Source organism: Corvus hawaiiensis, chromosome 12 (genome assembly GCF_020740725.1).
Source record: "Corvus hawaiiensis isolate bCorHaw1 chromosome 12, bCorHaw1.pri.cur, whole genome shotgun sequence".
Classification (NCBI taxonomy): domain Eukaryota; kingdom Metazoa; phylum Chordata; class Aves; order Passeriformes; family Corvidae; genus Corvus; species Corvus hawaiiensis.
In genome coordinates this window covers 3,428,193-3,449,745 of record NC_063224.1, presented here as the reverse complement: position 1 = coordinate 3,449,745, position 21,553 = coordinate 3,428,193, and the positions used below count along the sequence as shown (strand labels likewise).

General features: G+C 48.3%; 1 protein-coding gene across 1 annotated transcript; it reads right to left on the bottom strand.

Annotated features, from left to right (window-relative positions):
• Positions 1-1,547: 1,547 nt before the first annotated feature.
• COTL1 (coactosin like F-actin binding protein 1) lies at positions 1,548-21,487 on the bottom strand. Its single transcript, XM_048316299.1, has 4 exons — positions 21,329-21,487; positions 20,922-21,004; positions 11,032-11,189; positions 1,548-2,877 (listed from the first exon to the last, which is right to left on the bottom strand). Exons 1-4 carry the CDS (start codon positions 21,403-21,405, stop codon positions 2,767-2,769), a joined length of 429 nt encoding a protein of 142 aa, XP_048172256.1. The 5' UTR covers positions 21,406-21,487; the 3' UTR covers positions 1,548-2,766.
• Between the last annotated feature and the right edge of the window lie 66 nt (positions 21,488-21,553).

Below are 21,553 nucleotides of genomic sequence, written 5' to 3'. Positions count from 1 at the left end.
TGAATAACACCAATAATGTCACTCTCCTGAGGGAAATGGAAACCATTCCTAATACTGAAGTATTATCAACATTCTAGAAATGAAGCCATTTAATGGCTAGTTCAGATTACTCCTCAGAAATGAGGAGTACACAGGAATGGAACACTTAATTCTGGAAACACATTTTGCCCCAAACACTCCCAGGCATCCCCTGGGATGTGCAGTCATCAGCTTGGGCTGGGTGTGTCTCCAGGACATTCTTTGTGACCAAGATAATCTTCTGTTTGAGGGTTTGACAAGCAGGGACTTGATTAACTTGGCTGTTGCAGTGTTGTCAGAGGGACAGGACTGTACAAACAAGAACTCCCCGGTGGGTTTTCAGCACTGACCCGGTGAGGCCAGAGGCAGAGCAGCAGCAGTGCTCCTGTGCATCTCATCCCAGCTTTTCCCCACAATGTTCTTCGTAACATCAGCAGGGCCGTATCCCCAGGTAGCCTGCCCAAGATGATGAAGTTGACGCTGGGAAAAACCCAACCCCACTGATTCTGTTATTATTCTCATTCATTAGGCTGCTTTTCTTTCTATAAGGATTTATCCTGATATCACAAATCAGTAATTCCTTCTCATTTTTCTCATGTGTTGCCCATGCAATGCTGTACTAGTGCCTGCAAACTGGATATTCCTGCGTGCCAGTACACCACAGAGGTGATTCAAAGAGGCAATATGGGATTCTTCATGTTCTAAGAACTGGATTAAGGAGAGCAAAGCAACCAGAGCCAGGGTGATGCCTCCCCTCCCTCCATCCCTGGACCCAGCTTGCCAAAGGCAGCACAAGTGCTCCATTTGTTTGCTGAGATGCCTTTGAAGGCTGAGAAAGCTGATTTGCCACTGCTGAGCTCTTTCTTGAGCCCCCACCACAGCTGGTGCCGATGAATTTCTTGTGATGGTGCTGTCAGGCTTTGAGACCAGACTGAGATTTGTGCCACAGGCTGTCAAATAAAAGTTTATTGTGGTCACTGAGCCAGTCAGGCAAAGCCTCAGAGCATCATAAGCTCTCTGCAAAGCTCCTTCCCATTAGTTATGCCTGTCCCTGCTGTCAGTCCTGTAAAAAACAACCATTTCTCTTCTTTCAGGGCAAGGTTTAGGAAGTTTGGTCAGGAATTGTAATGCCCCATGTAACCCTGTGCAGGAAGCTGCAAAACTTGTCTGAAAGCATTGTTCTTGTCCCCAAATCTGTTCCTGACCTCTCTACATTTATTTTCTGTGGCTGCGAAATTCTCTTTGACCCAATTACAATTCCCAATTGGCGTTTTGGCGCTGGAAGTGGAGATGTAGAGCTGCTGAACAAAAAGTGTGTCAGGTGCACTGTGGTCACCTCTGCCTCTCGGAGCAGAGACGAGCAGACAAGGGCTGCAGGCACTGGGATCATTTTACATCTAAGCCAGTGTTTAATTCTCCTAATAGCCCCAAGATTGCAGGAGCTCAAAGCTTTACACCAAGGATTAAGAAACCTCCTAAATATGGGCTTGTTGCAGGGAAGGTAAAAGAACAACAGAGTCGCCGAGAACTGTTCTTGAAAAACATTTATTTCTGTAATGGATTTATAGCGCTGACTCCCAAGCCCCACAGTTCCTCCCAACACGTAATTCTGGGGACAGTCACCTTTGATGGAAAAACAACAGCCATACAAAGAAGCCCCCACAAGCAAACAGTTTGGTACCAAACTGTGCCCAGGTTCTCTCTGGGCCTCTGCTGTTAATATTTAACCCCAGCTGGGACAGAGCTGCCCTGCTCCATGCCTTGTTCCCAGCTGGAGGATGTTCACTGCCAAATGCCCCAAAGAACTGAAGATGTTGTGGTTAACTGCAAAATAACCAGGGGGGGAAAAGGCAGGGAAGGATTCAGCGGCTGCTATTTTTTCAGACTCATTGAAAAAGGAAATCTATGCTTTTCAGTTTCACCTCCTGAGCCCCAGCATTAGCAAAGTCAAATACAAACCCAGAGACCAACGTACACAAAATAGTGACCAAGTGTCCAGACATTTCTAAGCCCCTCAGTTTACTGTGCTGTGATACCTCCAAAAAGCAACAAAACCCACTTCAGGATCATGGTGGATCTTATTTTTAAGAGGGAGGGACAGAGATGCAGCACAGAGCATAGCAACTGTCAAGTAATGTTTAAGGCAAATTTATTCCCATTTATTAGGAGTCAAATAATTTTTTTTTGTTTGTTGGCTTTGTTGTTTAAGCTGTTAGATAACATCTCAGCTGCACATTTATGCTTAGATGGTTTAATCAACGTTTGAGGGAAGTCATCTCAAGCTGATCTGAGCCTAGAACAGCAAATAATGTTATTCCCAAGAATAACAGAAAGAATTTTTCAAAAATTAAAATAATCCATGTTCAGAACTCCCCCAAAACTTTCTTCCCTCAGAGACCAGGTTGAGCCCAAGTAAAACACACAGACATGAAGAAGGACACAGTGGCAAGCCTCTACACACTGGTGAACAGGACCAAAGCAGAGCCAAACCTAAATTCCACAGGTGCGAGAACACGGACAGAGTTATGAGTAAAAAAAAGGGGGAAAAAAGAAAAACAGAGCCCCAGAGAGGAATGTTTCATGAGAGAGAATGGAAAATAAAAGTCCTCTGTATGCAAAAAAGGGAGTTCTTAGGTGCAGCCACAGAAAGCTGGGGAGTTCAGTTGCCTCATCTCTCAGGTGTGTTAGTTTGTTGTGCCTTTGCCCTCCCTTGGAGATCCAGGTGATGGTGCCAGGAGGTTCCTGCCTTTACTCAGTCTGTGCATCATAATTAGCCCCCCCTGCTTTCTTCAGCTCGTTCTTGATGTAATCCTCATCCAGCTCTTTGTGGTCACTGATCACAAATTCTTTGGCAAAGTTCTGCAAGAGATAAAGAAAAAGCCTGTTAAAAAAGGGGGAAAGTAGCTGAATGAAGATAGGTTATCCAGCTTCCCTGGCTGTGTGAGCTCCATACCCTGATCTGTGGCAGGGATGATAAATAGAAAGCTGTGGATAAGACAGGACTGGTGAAGGCAAAACCCAACACTTAACCTGGAAATATTTAATGTACCTACTTCCACAGTCACTGACTGCAAGACCCAATCCTGCCCTGTGCAGCAGCTCTTCCTGGAGATGCACAGGCCAGGTTTCCCAAGTAGTATGTGAACTAAAACACACAAAATTACTGACCTCCTGACCGCCACTGACCCTCAGCATAATCTTGGGCAAGTCACTAATCCTCTCTGTGCCCTCCTTAGGACCCCTTCTCCTAAAAAAAGAACAGCACCACCCCAGAGCACACTGCTATCACACCCTGCCAGCCGAGGGGAGAGTGCCTTGGATGAAGACTGAGCAGCACATGGATGGTACCAGGAGCAAGCACATCCCTTCGGTGGATTTGCTGCCTGCTCCCCTCATCTCCAACACACCCCGTGGCCAAAGCCAAGGCACTGCCCCAGGCAGGCGGCTGCTGCTGTTCACAGGCTCCACTCTGCCCTGTGGTTTGTGATCCTCAGTGCCCTCTGAGGACACGCTGCGTGAACACATTCGTGCGCTGCAGGGCAGCTTTCTCCCTGCTTGAGAGCTCTCTGCAGCTCCTGGGAGCTGGGCAAGCCCCGGGCAGTGTGCTGGGATGGAAGGCTGTGAGCACAGAAAACCTTTCTGGGAGCAGAATGGGATTCCAGGGTGCCTTCAGGGCTCTTGTCAGAGCAGTGGCACCTCGGGGATTTGTTCCCTTGTCCCTCCTGCCTCCCAGCAGGGCTGGCATGGCATCCATGTGTGTGCACAGCCATTTCAGCAAACAGGCTGTCTGCTGCTTGCTTTAGCATTTTCCTCCCCTTCCTAACCACAACTGAGAACGCTGCCTGAGTCTCCCTTCCCCCACCCCACAGAGCTTTAGCCAGCATGACAAACACAAGCATCCATTGCACTCTGCCAAAAAAAAAAAATCAAAATCCCAACATCCCTGCTGTAATGTCTCGGGAAATCTGCAATGCCCGAATCCCTGGGCAGCGAGATCCCCAAAAGGTGATGGGAGCTGCCTAGGAGGAGGAGGCATCTTTGGGGGAGCAGCAGGCATCTTGTCCGGCTCTCCCTGGGACTGGAGCAGCCCTGGCACAGCCGGGAAGGGGGGGCTCTAATTGGTTTCAGACTCTTAAGCCATGAGAGAGCTCTTTATTTGGCAGCGTCTCAAGGGTCTCAGTTCGGGATCAGAGCCGGGTAACGGAGGGTGTGGAGGAGGATGCAGCTTGAAAGAGCCTCAGCACCTCTTTCATGCGGTGGGAGAAATGGAAGGGAGAGGAAAACAGCTCCCTCCCCCCGCCGGTCCCCCGGGCCGCGGCTGATCCCGTTTCACACCTCAGGAAATCCTCGCTGCCCGGGGAGGAAGCTCCGAGCAGCTCCAGAAGCCTTGTCTGCTCTGCTCTGCCTGATGAGCAGCCACACAAAGTGCTCAGAAATACCAACCCTGCACGGCACCGTTTGCTCCACTGCCCGCAATGGTCGGGTTTTCTGGCCGTGCAGACAGCACAGGCACTCATCCACGGCTTGGCAGGGGCCAGGGAAAATGGGGAAGACGTTGCTTTTTAGGGAAAAACAAACCTTTTTTTTTTTTTTTTTTTTTTGAGATGGGAATGAAGAGGAAAACTGCCCAAACCATCAGGTTCAGTTGTGCTCACAAGTGTCCCTCTTCCAGGTCTCCAGGGTGAGATCTGTGCAGAGCTCTGCTCTTGCTGAGAGCAACCCAAGGATTTTCAGCTATTTGATGCTTGCTGAGGTGTGCTGCCTATGTGAGGTTTGAGCTGAGCCTTTTCAATTCCTTTTCTATGCTACCAGGTTTAACAAATTTTCCTCACCTCGGGAAGCAGATTATCCAGGACTCCGTGATTTCAGGGGGAGTCTTTGCCCTGCTTTAGTGAGAACTGAGGCAGGCCCATAAAATAATTTCTGAGAGGGATTCCATGAAAAGTGGGTGTATTTTATAAATGTGGGGAGGGTTCCTTTCAATGACCACTCTGCAGAATCCAGCTGATTCTGAAATTAGAACTGCAAGTGCACTCATGCCCGAACAGAGGAGAATTAATCATATGTGCCACAAAATAAATATAATTACTCAGATGCCTTCTCAATTAGGCACTTACCCAGATGTCTCCTGGGTGATGATCTGTGGCCACCAGCCACGAATTCACATCAACACCACCAAGACACCTTGCAAGGATTGAACAGTATCCCCCTAGCAGTGGACAGACAGGTTCTTCTCCCAGCCACTCTTAAATATCCTCTTAGCTGACTGGGCCACCTCTTGTGCCAGATTTGTACCCTCAGAGTGCAATCTGGGTCACTGCTATTAATAGCTCTGCTTTATTCCATTCTCTCAGGGTCCTCCTCGGTTCTTCACACCAGCTCTTACCCACCATGGTGTCTCCTCAAGCCTGGCCCCAAGGGGAGAAGATGCCTCTGGTGAGTTTGGTGCCTGGAACTTCTGATTTTAACGCCCTGCTTGACCTTCTCCAGCCACAGTCTCCCTCATCACTCTGAATTTACTGTCTGAGCTCTCTGGGGCCGAGCTTTTGTTCAGGGTGCAACTCCTAAGACACAGTACATAACTCTGATGCTCGGGCCCTTGATTTGCTGACATGTGTCTTCATTTTACATCCTCCACTTCCTTTTCCCTTCTCCTCCCCCCAACCCCGGGCCTTCTACAACCACAGCAAGCCCTGCCAGTGAATTCTAGCCTTTGTCTTCACCCCAGTCACCAGCAGCCTACAGATAACAGAAACAATGATGCCATTTGTCTCTATCACTCTCACAACACAACAGTGACCACAATCTCTTTGCTTTGCCTCTCAAATCATTGAACAGGACACAGAAATACTGAGGTTCACCCACGGTTCCCCAGTGCACCTCTCTGGCATGAGCTCCTCTTTGTGCCTGAGCAGAAAAGAGTCACAATTTTGCAACCCCATCCCCTGTGTCAACCTCCACACCAGTACAGACTGAAAGGGCTCCAACTACGCAGGAGCAAAAAAGGAACCTGCATTCCTCCCTGGGAAGCACAAAATTTGTGCAGAAAGCTCAATCCCTCTCTTCCAGCCAGCTTAAAGGGGGGGGGGGAAAGGGTGGAGTAGATTTTCTTCCTCTCCCAAGCCCTGAATGTTTAGCATATGGGCCATAAAATTTCCCCAAACTGTCCAAGGGAAAGTGTATGTGGTGCAGATATTGTACCAAACAAGGTCTGCAGAGGCCCGTACAAATCCCAGCTTGGGAAGCCTGAAGCCAGGAGTAAAATCCTTGTATAGTCTACAGACACTGGGGTTCTTAGCAGCTACAGATGGTGCCAGGTAGTTGAGCAGCTTCTTGCCATTTTTTGTTTATTTTATTTTTAGTGGGGCTTGCAGCAGCTTCTGCTGATGTTCCAAATCCTCATTTCCACTGTGCTTAATGTCGTCACTCCCATCCACTGGTCATCTCACCCTCAGTGCAGATGCCCTACAGAGGAGGTGACATCTCCCAGGTTTCTTTTCCAGCATGGTCTGAGTCTCAGGCCTACAGCAAACCTGCTCCTGCACTCAGCTGTCAGACTCCAAGCTCAGCAAAATCCCTCTCTTCAAATCTACTCCCTGCCAATTTTACATGGACCAGTTCCAGCCGCTGGGAGAAGCCAGTCCAAACCTCTGGCAAACACTTGTCTCAGCAATGGGAACTGCATTTCAGCTGCTCTGCAAATTCTCCCTATCTCTGCTTCATCCCACTGGAAGAGTCACAAGCCTGTGTGTCAGACACGGGGCGGTGAGAAGCTGCTGATCCTGACCCCCTTCTCTAGACTAGGAGTTCCTGTAAATCCACATCCACTTGGTATGGTCATTACAGTAAACCAGAGCAGGAAAAACAGTCAAAAAGGAGAATTTAGTTTGCTTTCCCAGCAGGATCTCACTCACCCTCATGAGTAAGACTCTCAAAGCCACCGTGACGTAGCCATTCCCTGTGAGTTTGGTTTCCTGACTGCCTCTGACAAAGCTATTAAACCTTCTGATTTAATTCAGATATTTAATCTTCTGGTCAGGACTCTGTACTGATACGAAAAAACCAAAGCACCTACAGGGAGTTCTGTGTGTGGTGCCTGGCCCGAGATCAGGGACAGGGACCCCATCAGTGGGTGCATGAGACACCAGCAGTGCAGTGAGGAATTCAGAGGAAAAGGGAAAGGTGAGCAAAAAAAGATCTGGCCATGAGCTGCAAAGCAGGAACTCAGTAGAGCTGTTGACATCATGAAAGCCAGAAGAATTCCTCACCAAAAATAATGATGAATAAAATGCCATGAATATTTGCTCACAGAAACAGAGCTGTTTTACCCTGAATATGAATTAGGGAAATAACAGAGCATATGACTTTGTGGGGGAAGGAGTGCTGATGAAAACAGAGGAGAGTCAAAATCCATGGAAAATCAGACAAACTGGCAAAGGTTGGGCAGTCCCTTTGCTGAGAGAGTCCTGCAGGACATGAATTCTGTCCTGTCAGGAAAAAGACCCCAATGCTGCCTAAGGAAGAGTTAAAATCTCCTGGTAGGAAATGCAGTCATGGAGGGCAACAAGTTCACAGAGAGGAAGCAACGCTCAGAGGGAAACCAAATCCTGTCTCCAGTTCTTTGGTGTTTACACTAAAACCATCCCATTCCAGCACCGGGTGCCACTCCCAGTGCCCCAGCCCCTGTGCCTGGGCTCATCCTTGCTGTGGGGTCTGGTGACCAGAGTGCAGCTGTGCAGGGGCCACCAGTGCCCAGGGGTGGCTCTCTGTACACATCTGCCAGGTCACCCTGTGCACAGGTGACACATGGCTGCTGCTGCTGCTCCTGCTGCAGCCTTGCAGAAGTCACTGTTCCGTGAACTTCCCAGTTGTTTAGATTGTTCTAGGGACATGTTTAGACTCTACCCCAGAAATGATCTCCCAAACATCTTAAGCAACTGCCTGCAATGGGAAATTGTGTGCCACTTCTTCCCCCATTAGGTCTGTCCTCGGCATGGAGAGAAGCCCAGTGGATAAAAGATGGAACAGTGCATCCCCTGCTCCCTGTCTCCATTTGCACAGCAGCCTCACACAGGACTACTTAGGCAGACCCTTAAGACAAATACTTGTTCCCCATCCTGGCCTCGCTTCTAATCTGCTCCCAGCTGAACTACTTGGACCAGGCTGCAGGCTTGATCCAAGATTTCCAGCTGAGTTAAGGAGGAAAGGATGGAAAAATAAATGTCTGTGGGGGAAAAAAAAAAATGCTCCTGATAGCTCCTTAAATGCATTTTTCTACAATCCAAAAGAAATACAATAAACTCAAAACCCATTTTCCAACAACATTAAAGAGGTAATAAGGGTAAGTCCAAATAGGGCCAGAGGACCTGGCTCTCATCTAGTACAGATCAGAAGAACTACAGCTATTTTCAGCAGATGAGATCCATCCCTGTCATTTTACAGTTATTACAGCTAAAAATCAATTGTCCTTTCTTCCTGAGAGATTTTCTGGCAACCTCCTGCACTTACTATGAGCACTGCTTCCCCAGCCACCTCCCTATGGATTTCACAGCACCTGCTCCCCCTTCCAAGGCAGGAATACAAAAGCCAGGGCAACCCAGTTCCTCTCTCTGCTTTGTAATAGTTCATCCCTTTGTTCACAGCCCATAATCTACTCTTCATCAGTTAATATCCCTTGTGTTTTCCTTATGGCAGGTGCTTCTAGGAGCCCATAATGATCCCTGTGTGGGAACACTCTTTATCCCAGGGCTGCCCCATGGTGGGTTGTGCTGGCAGGCGGTGCCTGAGCTGACTTTCACTCTGTCTCACAGGAACAGCAACATTTATTGGTGTTTGTTCAGCTCTGAGCAGAGCTCAGCCCCAGCTCATCAGCACAGCACAGCCCAGGATACAAAACAGGAATCCCCTCACGCTTTGGTCTTTAATAAAGACCCACGGTTGCTTTGGCAAATAGTACAAGATAGTGAGGGCCCTTCAGGTTTTGCTGACGGCTTCCCAGAGTGAAGAGCTGCTCTTCTGGAGTCCCAACCTATCCCTTGTGAAGGTCATAAAATCAAAGCTGTACAAAAAGCCTCCTTGTGCCACCCTTCCCCAGGGTGAGGGCACCTGTGGGCCCTGCACAGAGCCGACTGCACCTACATCCCCTTCAGGGTTTGCAGACCAAAAAACTGCCACCTTAGGGTACTCCTTATTCCAAATGATGAACCAACACTGACTCAGATTTGTAGTTTATCATTACAAAAAAAAAAAGTGTATTTTTTATGTATAACTCACATCTCAAATAAAAAAGTGTAAAAAACTGAAGTCTGAGAATGTACCTGAGGGCCAAGAGAACTACTACGAGTGAAATAGCTCTGGGATAAATTCCCTCTATTAAATTTCAGTTGGACTTTCTTGTCCTTGTTTATTTTGACAGATTATCTGCAAGGTCACAGGCATAAAAAGAAGAAAATAGTTCTGCTTTTATCTCACTCCACTCAGAGGGATTCAGTTGCATATCAAGAGTTATTCAAAGTACTTGTCAAGATAATTTCTTCTGGAGAGCAGATCACCATTGCCATGACACTCAGAAATGCTGTGCAGGGGTTTGTAGACAAGGCTGCTCAGTAAAAGTGTATCGAGCACCAGTTGTATTGTTTTTGTACCTTAGCACAGACTAATTGGAATATGAAAGCTTTTAAGTAACAGCCAAGAATGGCTAATGCTTCACCAGATTATTAACTTGTACAGACTACTAATCAAAGATGAAACAAGTGAAATTGCAAATTATATGGAACAGACCCGAGGGACAGATCTGAGCACAGTGCTCAGGAATGCTATTCAGCTCAACAGGAATACATTGTCTAAATAGAGTTTTAAGAAAATCTTGGGCTTAGTGACTCATATAAGAGTCATTCATTAGTACTCTGTAATTTCATCTTCGGCTACAATTACACAGTTTCAGCTGCTTCCCATGAGCAGAACCTTGCTTTCCTATCTCTCAGGTGTCATTCTGGAACTTTCTTTGGAGAACAGACCCCCTGTGAGTCGTTGTCATTCTGAAACATTTAGCACCAGATCTTATCGTATGGAAGGGCAGGAATGCATTATCTTCTTCATTCTTCTTATCTAAATGTAATATTTTGTATCATATAAACTTCCAAAGAGTTGAGAGGGGCTTCATTCTTACCCTTCATAGTGTCCTGTTGGGAGATTTCTTTACACAGGCAAGAGCTCAGTTACTGAGAGAGATTAATTTAATCATCAGCCCCTTCTCCAAGAGCATAAACAAGACCATTTCTCAGGCTCTGGCAAGCCGGTTCTATGTTTAGTTGGAAGAGCTAATCTTGCTTTAAATACTTCTCCAGAAAAAGCATTCCTAACATCAGCATCCTCTCCATCACAGCCAGGTTTCAGCTGTGCTTCTGTGCAGCCCCCCACGAGTCACTTCTCTCCTGGCTGTTGTTCGTTCTCACTTGCACTGAGCACATTTCTCTTTCCCCTGCTACGCCCAGGGCCGAACAAAGCCAGTTCACATCTAGTTAGCTATTAAGAGCTGTTAGTTAATTGGTACAATAGGGACTTCAGACTCTGGGTGATTAGCTCCAGGAATTCACCGTGCAGAGACAAAAGGCCTCCAGAGAAGTTTAAACAAGGGTGTGGGTTTTCCTGTTTAATTTTACCTGCTTAACTTAATACTGCTCTGGATCATTCAACATTGTATTATTTCCATATTGAGGAAGGGGATGGGAGACATCTTAGTGGTGACAGGGAGGGGAGTGCATGAATTCCCTCCTCGTGAAATAGCTAAGGCAGCCTTAAGCTCAAAAGGTGCTTCTTTACGCCTGAGTGCTCAAAGGGCAGATGTTAAGCCTTCCTAGGAAGAAGACAGGCAATAGGAAACTGTCTTCTTTTTAAAGGATTAACTCCTAAGTTGGAGGATGATCCAATCCTTCCCCCTCTCTCCCTCCTGCTGGTGTCTGTACAGAAAACAGCAATGGGAGCTGGTGGTTAAGAGAAGAAGGAAGAGGTTACCTGTACTACTTCCTTGACCAGAGTCTTGTCAGTCCCAGTTTTGGCTCTCTGCAGGCCGCTGACATCCTCTCCAATCCAGGTGATGAGAGCAAACTTGACTCTCTTACTCATGGCATCGCCGGTGGTGAATCGGACAAAGCCGAACAATCGCACATCATCTGCAGAGGCAAAAAGGGATACAGTGATTCAAAGCAGGAACATCCCTGCCTTCCCGTTTTCCTGGGTGAGCCTATTGCTCTCACACACCAAGGCCAGGTGCTGATCCCGTGTTTCAATGCCAGCATTTGGGAATCAGGGGGCAGTACAGGGGCTCTGCTCATGTGCCCTGTGCTTACAAGGTGTGCTTTGCCTGGGTTAGCTCTGCCTCTTCTGGGTTCTCTGAGTTACTGGGAGGAAGCTGGCTGTGCTGGACACCCCACAGCACAGTGGAAATGGCTAAAACACAGCCAGCAGGCAGGTCAAGAGCACAGAGCGAACCCCAGTTACACATTCAGCCAAATGGTTCATCTGCAGGTCTGGTGAAGAAGGGAAGAAAGTGATTTCCTGGCATCTCTTTCTTACAGAATAGCAGGATTAGAGGCACATTTGATAACATTACCAGAAACTGGCCACTGTGCAAGTCTGATCCTTCCCCCTCCTTCCATTCAGTAACATTCTGGCTCACTTGGAGTATGAGTTTACAAGAAGGAGGGGAGAAGAAGGAGCAAAAGAAAAATCTACAATTGTCCAGGTGTAGTTTTCTACTCCTCCCAAAGCCCTGGAGAGAAAAGTCCTGGATTTTCGAACTGTGCTGATCTTTGTCTCACAGCTGGCTTGTGCTACACCACACCAGACTAATTTAGCCTGGCCATATGTGTGACAACCTTGCAGACTCTTATCTCAAACAGTTCCTTCCTCCATCTCCTGGTGACTCATGGATCCAGGCAGTTGGAAGCCTTCCTGATCAGGGGCACCATCCCCCTGCATCCCCAGGCTCCATGGGATGCTGGAGTCTTCCACCAGGAGTGGCAGAAAGCAGAGCAGATGGACACTTGTGCAATTGTGGAATATTCTTAATCATGGCTTCTTCATCTCTCAGAGGACATTTGAGGCCTTTTAGAGGAGGTGACTCAAACCAGAAGAACAAACCTGCTGTTTGAGACGACTCCTGGTAATCCTGGTACACTTGTTGTGACCAGTTCAACATGCCTTGGAGGGATTTGCTGGGTTGACTAATTGCCAGGTGAAAATGTAGGCTCCAGGTGCAGGAATGACTGCCAACATCCCCAGCACGCTCCTTGAGCAGCCAGGACAGGAGCTCTGGAGACAGGGGAGAAGCAGCTCTGGATTGCTCATCCACAGGAAATAAGCTGCTAGAAATCAGTGTTAAAAAAACCAAAAAATTGGGATATTCTCTGCAAGCTGACGTATCTCAGAGCTTCTTTAACACTTTGATTTGCCAAAGTATGAACAAAGACAAATTCCCCTCGATAAAAGACTTTTTTAAGTCTGAAAAAAAAAATCTATCTCTGCTCTTCCTGTTTTGTTCTCTCTGTTCTTTTTTTTGTCGTTGACAGAGAAATACTGGGCAAACTAGAAAATGGATGTAGAGGGGTGTGTGTGAGCCAGTACAGTGTTTAAAACAAACTCCTCTGAGGATTTCAAAATAGAAACAAAGAGAAAGCTCTTATTCAGAGGGAAAACCCAGATGGATCTTTGGAAGGAGAGAAAGAGTCGTGTATCAACAGCGCAGGCAAACCAAACTTCTCTCTGTTACCCTGCTACTGGGGAGTGTAGGAAACTCACGTGGAGACTCCTGTTTCTGACAGCAAATCCTCTTCCCAAGATTGATTAGAACCATAAATGAAGCGACAGCCAGGAAATACCCAAGGTGAAACGAGACAGTAAATCCCCTAAGGTTACAATTAACAGATCCAGGAACAAGCCTTGCTTCCCCAGCTCCCACAGCAAAGGAGGCCACGCTCTGCCCAGAATTGTTCTGTGGCTCCTCTGGGAAGGGTGCTGGAAGGCACTTTAATGTCATCGAGTGCTGGGACGTCCTGCGCTGTACTGGTGTCACTGCCCTTCCCACCTTGAGCCTGTGGGGTTTTCATCCCTTCTACCCTTCTACCAAAGGCTGTTACAGAGCCTGAACGCTGGAATATGCCCCTTTATAATAAAGAGAATGGAAAAAGATAATGAACGTGAAAAAAACAGTGCTTTTTCATAGCAGCACAGAGAGGAAGTTCCAGGGATGCCCCATCCCTGGGAGTGTCCAAGGCCAGGTTGGATGGGGCTTGGAGCAACCTGGGATAGTGGAAGTTGTCCCTATCCATGGCAGGGGGAGTGGAACAAGATGATCTTTGAGGCCCCTTCCAACACAAATCATTCTGGGATTCTATGAATTTATCTGTCAGAATAACTCCCATTTTACATGAACCCACAGCTCACTGGCAGCAGCAGGATTTGCTTCTCAGCAGAACTTTCAGTGCTTGCCCATCCTGGTTGAAAGCAGCTCTATGACACTAAAGAGAGCCAAATCCAGCAATTCCAGCTTTTATCCATGAGATCACCCGAGATGAGCAACTCTTACTTCACCACGTTCAGTCCCAGTAAGTTTAATGAGCACCTGAGGTTGGACTGGGGCTCTGAGTCACCTCTTGGGCAGAATTTCCTGGGGCTGCTTCACTTGTGGGGGCTTGAAGGGGTCACACCCCAGCTGGGTCCCATCTCCTCCCGTCTCCTCATGGAGTTTGTATCCCCACTGGAGGCAGAACAGGCTCTTCAGCTGCCACAGTCTTCAGCCCAGTGTATTTAGCACAAACGCGATGCCTTAAGTCGCTGTGCCATGTGTGAATCGCGGCAGCTTTTCAGCAGCTGCACACAAAGGCAAGAGGGAATGTGGATTGGAGCCCTGAGCAATTAACATGTCTCTGTTTCTAGAAGGGCATCAGGGATGGATGGAGAGGTTTTTAGCACTAGCTCAGCCTGGGTATAAGCCTCTCCAACTGCAGGTCAAAATCCCTGAGCAGAAGTGGCTGAGTTTCACAATTAGTCTGAAGCATGTTCAGAGTGATAAGGGGATAAAACACGAGTTCTTTCATGCTCCCAGATTTCCTCTTTCACAGTTAATCAGTTGTACCCTGCCACATCAAGTCCCCACGCTGGAAGTCATCAATGCCATCAGTGCCAATTCCCCGGGAAATCTCAAGGCATTAACATCCGCCACTCCCTTCTCACGCACAACCACTCGCGGTGGTTTTAGGAATTTGCTGGGAGTGAGGGGAGCAGAACGAATCAGAGAGAGACAGCCTAGATTTCCCCTGAAAGAGGAAATCCTGCCTAGAACCCCCTTCCTGGCCACTGAGCCATGCATTTCAGGGCAGAGAGAAGCAAATACCACATCTGGGGGGAACAGAAATAGCAGCTTTATTTGAGATCTCACAAGATCCAAACAGCAGAAATTAACAATGTTAACTCAATTAATACCACGAGTCCTTTCACAATGGCTGGACAAACAACGAGCAGCACAATGAATGCCTCAACGAGCATCACTCAGTATTTCTCTCCAAACTCTTTATTTATCAGTAAGGCAGGATTTTCCAAATACTCTGATTAAGCTGCCCTTGGCTGTCAGCAAAGCTTGATGCCAAACTACGGAGATTTCCTTCATGGTATCCTTCCTTTTTTCTACATCCACTCAAGTGCTTTGGTTCAGCTGTGCTGAAAAATTCCCCGTTAGATTCAAATGCAGTGACTCATCAGCAAAAGATAATAGCTGCAGGAAAGAAATACACTGGCAGAGCGTCACGGTTCTCAGGCTGAGGGCTCTGAATGGCCAAGCCAGAGATGTGCCACGATGGAAACACTGCTCCCAGCTTCACCTGCCTGCTGAATCAAGGTCACCTGCAGCAAGGCAGGTGATGGACTGACCTGCTTTTGTCTTCTGTCCAACAGTGAATTACTTCAGTGCATGACGGGTTCCATGAGGATTGAATTTGTTTACTTCAATTGGATTAATTTTAGATTAATTTGTCAATTTTCCACCTCTTCAGTCAGCCCTGTGGTCACGTGGCTACAGGTGCAGACACAAACGTTCCCTACCTCTTCCTACACTGTTTTTTCCTCTTAAACCCTGTGCTAAGCCCACAGATCTTGTGCAGTGCTGCCTTGCTGTACCCTGATGTGTTCATTAAATCATCTCAGACATGTCTGACCCCAGGGCCACCAAGGGCTTTGCTGTGGCACCAAACCTTCTCCAGGTAACACAGGGTGGCTGATGTAAGTGCAGGGACACAAGTGGACAGGGAAAATGACCCCACAGGGGCTTCTCTGGTCCAGTGAAGCCAGCAGGGGGTTGCTGCTACCCCAGTGACAGTCATGGTTTCTCTCCTGACCTGGGTGTACACTGGAAGGCAGAGTGGGAGCAAAAGGAGATCCAGCTCTTCCCTGAAGGAAGGAATGGTGGTGTTGGGTGTCCAGACAGGCCCAAAACAAAAGGCAGGCAAAGGGTACAGAGCTCTTCTTTCCCTGCTCCTGTGCCTCCCATGGGATGGCAGAGGCAGACCCACAGACATGACATTTTAATTAAACATCACAAAACCAAAGAGTTACCATCACTGCAGACCTTGACTTGATGAGTTACTCCCACAAAAATCAGTGAGAATATTCCCTAAGCCCACACCCTGTCCATAGCCAGGGCCAGGCTAAGCCTGGGCTCCAGCTGGCAGCCAGGAGATGGCTGTGACCCTTCCAAGAGCACGTTCACACAGGCAGGGAGGGCACAGGGGCAGGGTGACAAATTCCATAAGCCACCCATGGCCCCAGGTCTTCCTTTAAATAGCCAGTAAGGGAAAGCAGGAGAGATGAACATGGAAGAGGAAAAACAAAAGCAGTAGGAGAGTAATTTACAAGGCCCATTTTAGCAACTTAAGATGCAGCCAAATGCAGATAAGCACCTATCTCATTATATGTCCTCGTGTGTTTTTACAAATCTTTCCTGCAACCTGAGGTGCCAATGTAACCTTGGTGATCTCTCAACTCACAGCTCCTACTTTTTTAATGTGCAGCTCAGGCTTTATGGGACAATTGATCTAAATCCCAAAAAACCTTGTATTTTTATTAGGAGCCGATTCTATTTCTATTTTCTAATATTTTATGTCAACCCCAAATGATTTTATAGGGTATTTATTTCAGACCAAAGATTTTCTGTTCTTCCTGCTGCTGAATGCCCAGTGTGGTTTTGGTCTGATCTTTTCAGACACATGAATAACTATCCCATTTCATGCTGTCATTGCAATTATTTATCTGGACTGGGGCTTTCCAAATAAAAGGCTCATTATTTCTTTTGTCAGAGATGCATTGAAAACAGCTGTTCACATATGGTATGGGGGGGCCGGGGGGGGGGGGGGGAATCCAGTCTTCTGACCACTCTACTGCTTAATGGCAGAATACACACTAAAAAAAATGAAATTAAACCACAGACAGAGCCAATGTGATGCTCTGCTGCTTCCTAACACAGACACTGAGGCAATGTCCAGGGCAGTCAGGTACAACTGGCACACACAGAAGCTTCCCAGGATGTCATTTCTGTTGTAACTCATTCCACTCTTCTCAGCAACAGCATCACCAGTTATAAGACTTTGAAATTAAAAACATAAAAAAAAAAAAATCCTAAGAGCTTTCACATCCTTCTATACAATAACTTTCAACTCTTATCTGTTTCTGGCTTCAAATGCACCAGCTCAGCTGCTTTTTTCAAAGTGTACTGATGGCACGTAGTACTGACCACCAAATTAATGCTTCCTCTGGAGGCAGGCCATCTGCAGAGGCAAGAGCTGGAACTGGGAAGTAAAATGGATCAGAAGCCTTGAATTAAGTCCTTGTTTAATGCAGAGGTAATCTGTGCTGTTAAGCCCAAGCAAAACAGTCCTCAACCAGAAGACGCAGGGGGTGTCTACACTGAGTGTTTAATGACCTTGACACAATAAATGTCTTTGGTCTCCAGACTCTTTGAGTCAGACAAGGGCCAGCACAGGCAGGACATTGGTCATTAGGCAGGGCTGCAAGAGGAAGAGCCACCAGCAGCCACCTCCTAATCATACAAGGATGTGCCAGTGGCTTAAACCGACCTCCTGAGCTTTACTTTGGGATAGGCTGGAGGAGAGGTGCTCACACATGTGGGGCTGGCCTCTGGAGGACAGAGAAGATGAATGCCTGGCTCTAAAGCAGGGTCTGCTTCCTCCCAGCCAGTGTTTGAGTTGTCTTGTGACACACAGACCTTGACAGCACCAGCACGATAGCGACTGACATGCACAAGTCCAGGGTTCAGGCTGTGTTGCAGCATCACCCCGGGACCCTGAACAAAAGGGCACTGAGGAAGCTCTTTTTTCCATGTTTCCTTCCTTTATGAGTGGCAATTGCTGTCCCCAAACAGGGGGATGGGAAACCGTGGTAGTTTAATGATGCTCTGTGTTAAACTTCTCTGCTCCTACCCAAAGCTCAGTGAAGAGCTTGGGGAGAAAAGGCCTCCCCAGCAGGATCTGTAAGATGCAGGTCTGATGTGGGACATGTATCTGAGAGTAGAGCAGTGGAGGAATGACCCCACAGCAGGGACAGCAGCAGCTCCTGGCTCAGGGCGTGGGCCTCAATGCCCCAGCTCAGCACCTCTGTCACATGTGCCCCTCCAGCAGCCCCAGAGTGGGGCTGGAGGTGTGCAGAGCTGGTTTCTGACACAGCCTCCCTGAACTACTGCTTCCTCTGAAAGAAGCAATTTCAGTTTCTCTCCTTTCCCTTTGTCCCCAACCACGCTGGTTCCCCGAGGAGGTTTGCAGAGTCAGTGATGAGCTGGGCATGGAAAGGGTTATGGATGGGGGGAAAAAAGCAAAAATACAGCCCTGTTACCAACAGCCCCTTCCAGCCCCCCCAGCCTCTGCCACTGCACGAGGCAGGACATCCACCACAGGCAAATGCCTTCCAAACTGGTAGAAAAGCCCTTGCCACTGGAATGAGCACATAGTGACCCCGCCCGTGCTGCCACCCGATGCCCGGGAGGGGAGCAATGTGCACGAAGGTGCTTTTAATAAGAATGGTTCTTAACGAAAGGGGGGCGCAGATGTTTGCAGCTCAGAATGCCGCTGAAATGGCTGGTGCAGGAAGTGGAACAGAGCGAGCTCTGGCAGTGACTCTTCGCCCTCTGAGATTTGCAATCCCAGCTCCGGCTCTCACCTTCAACCACCAAATGATTCTTCTTCTTCAGCTTCTACCAGAGGCAGCTGCAGCACTTTGTGGCTTTCAGAGCAGTTTTTCTCACACAATAGGAATTCAAAACAAGGAAGTTTATTCTGATAGCAGGGTTTTTTAAATTTTTAATCACATTTTCTGAAGCTGTTTGCATTGATAGCAGCTCTTCTTCCCTCCAGTGAAATGTAAAAGGAGATGGAAGAGATCAGGAGGAAAGAGATGTAGCAACAGGAAGGAATAATATTTAGCAGCTTTTCCCATCCCTTGCTACTCTTCTTTACTGACTTCGTTTCAGTAGAAATATTCCAACCAACTTTACTTTGACTTCCTTCCAGATGGGAAGGAAAGCTCCAACTTCACTGCTGGTACAAGGTTTGATTCCTGACTATGTCTAGCGGGCCAGGTGAAGGTTTTCTGCACAGATGGAGGCTCCAAAACTTGCATCTCTTCCTTCCCCAGCTGCTGCACCCTAATTCGCGGGTGGAGGAAGATCCTTTCTAGCGCTCAGCCAAGGACCAGGCACCTTAGTTTGCTTTTTTTTTTTTAAGCCTCTAACAGCTGTGCTCCAGAGGTGGTTTTGAGGACAGTTTCTTGGCCCTGGTCTGCCAGAGAACAGCCCTCACCAGGTGCATGCCAAGGGAAAGGGAAAGAAGGAACAGGGAAAGGGAGCAATGGAGCGGCTCTAAGGGATTTAGCTCCCCATTAGAGGCTAACAATAGGCCACAGCCTACCCCACAAGTGCCCTGTATTTAACTCTTCCCTTACCGAGATTATTTCTAAAATACAGAAAATTTCCTGTTTTTTCTGTCTTGGGGCCAGCTTGGTTTGAACACCCTGTTTATAAACGGGTTTGGCCCGTGCCAGCAACGGCAAGAACACAAATGTGGCCACACTCCAGAGTGCAGTGTGTGCCTCCATCAGCTGTTATCCTCATCCTAGCCAGCCCAACCAGTGCCTGCAAGCCCCTCTGCCTGCTCAGCCACTTCTAAAAGGATTCCCTTTGCCACAGAATGGAGGAGAAGAAGTTCTTAAGGGGGTGCCATCCAGAAAAAAACATTGAAAATCAGCTCAGACAAAAAGAAAGACATAGACTGTATAAAGATAAGGAGAGAAAAATAAATGGGGAAGGCTCCCCTGCAAGCCTCAGGTGTCTGGAGACACCGGAGATGCTCAGTTATGTTGGCCAGGAGAGGAGACAGAGAACGTGGCACTCAGATCCCGAAGTCACTGACCTCCCAAGGGAACAATTAATCACTGCCATGAACTTCCAAAGCGCTGAGCCCTGGGATTCCCTGGATTCCAGGTAATTGCTTTTTCCCTTCTGTTGCCCACCAAAAAGAGTTGAGTGGGAAGGAGTTCCTGCAGTGCAGTGACCATCTCTCCTGACACCAACTACAACAGGAGTTTTCCTCTCTTAGTTTTGAGAATTTTCCCTGCAGGTTCTCCAGAACAGCTGGAAACGATGCAGCTGTGTTAATCTCAGTAAGACCCCACTGCCAACATCGTAGCAGGGCAGCCTAAACCATCTTCATTTCATGGCTCCTTTCCAAGGACTAAAATACACTCTTCTCCTATGATTGATCAGACCTGTCCCGCCCTCAGTTACGTTCCTGGAAGTTCTCCCCTTCCACTCAATAAAGCACAGCCAAGCCCCGGGACTCACAGCCCCACGGGCAGGCACTGCTGTTTCCACAGCCACGGGACTGCCGGAGGTATCCCCGGGAACTGCCCCACCCTGAGAGGGCAGAGACTGCTCAATGCACGATTCCTGCACAGTTCAGACACATCATTCTAAAAATACAGGTGAACCATAGCACTTGATTGTACAGTAACTGGCTGAGCGAGGAAGACTTTGTTATAATCCAGTATTAATCAAAAATGCTCCGTGTCTCACATCACTTGGTGACATTGTTAACCAAAAGCAGCCAAAACAGGAGGAAAACCGAGATAAAAATCAAAACCCGCTTTTGTGAAACTCATCAAAAGTCACGACCAGACGAAGTTAAACTCCTCAGTTTATTCCTGTTTTCCCCAGGCTTTGTTCCTGCCCTGAATGTTCCGCAGCCGGCAGCTCAACAATCGACTGCCACGTTTAAACCTGGAGCCGCAACAGTTGCGGTTGTGCAACGCCACATCCGCGATTGTTCGCAGGGCGGTATTGTTCGAGCCCAGCTTTGCAATGACCACCCTCCGCTCAGGTTTCACGTTCTTAAAAAATCCCCCCAAGCCTTCCAACTGCAGTTACTTTAGTGCTGTGATTTTCAGAAGAATTTTAGAAGTATTTCATTCCCAGTGATCTGTAAGACCGCATCTTTCTAGCCACAAAAATTGAGTCGGTTTTGCCCTGAAATTGCATTGCCAAACAAGGCGACCGTTGCTTATCAAGGTTTTATCGGGTTTATAGCCGAGAAGCAGTGAAAGATTGTGCAAAGAGGGGAGAAGGAGCCGAAACGGTCTTAAGTCTAAGGGTGAGACAAAGGACCCGCTGGACTATGGACTTGAGGCAGTTGCACTCTGTGGAGCTGAAAACGCGACCCCGCAGGGCAGGGCAGGCACGGGGAAGCAGCAGCACTAATCCCAGTCCCCCCAAGTTTCCTCCCATCCTTTCCCCCTCGCACCGGGCAGCAGGAAGGGCGGAAAGGGGCCAAAGGGACGGAGACGGAGCTTACCTGTGCACTTCCTTTTGAAGGTTTCATAGTCTACCCCTTGGTCTCCAGGGACGATTGTAGAGCCATTGTACTTAAAAGTCACCCTTCGGGGAGGGAAAAGATAAAGGGAATAATACAGTTAAAAGTCACCTTTCGGGATGCGGGAAAGGCAAGGGGAATAACACATCTAAAAGTCAGCCTTAGGAATGGGGGAAGGGAAGGCGAAGAATACATTTAACAGTCACAGTCTTTAGGAAGGGAAAGGAGGAGATGGGGAACAATAGACTGAAAAAAACCCATCCTTTCGGAAGAGGGGGAGAGGAGAAGGGGACAAGGTCTGTAGAAGTCCCCCTTTGGGAAGCGCGCAGAGAGGACGGGGAATCCCATCGCACCGCTGCCCGTCCGGGGGGATGCCGGGGGTCACCTACCAGTTCACCTCGGTGGCATCGTCCCTGACGAGGTTGTACGCCTCCCTGCACGCCTCCTTGTCGATTTTGGTGGCCATGGGGGCGAAGGGGAGGGGGGCAGCGCGGAGCGGCGCGGAGCTGGGGGGGCCGCGGCCGCCGCTGCTGCCGCACCGCGCTGAGCGAGCCGAGCCGAGCCGAGCCCCGCGTCCCGCGGCCGTCCCGCCCCCGCCGCCGCCGCCGCCAATG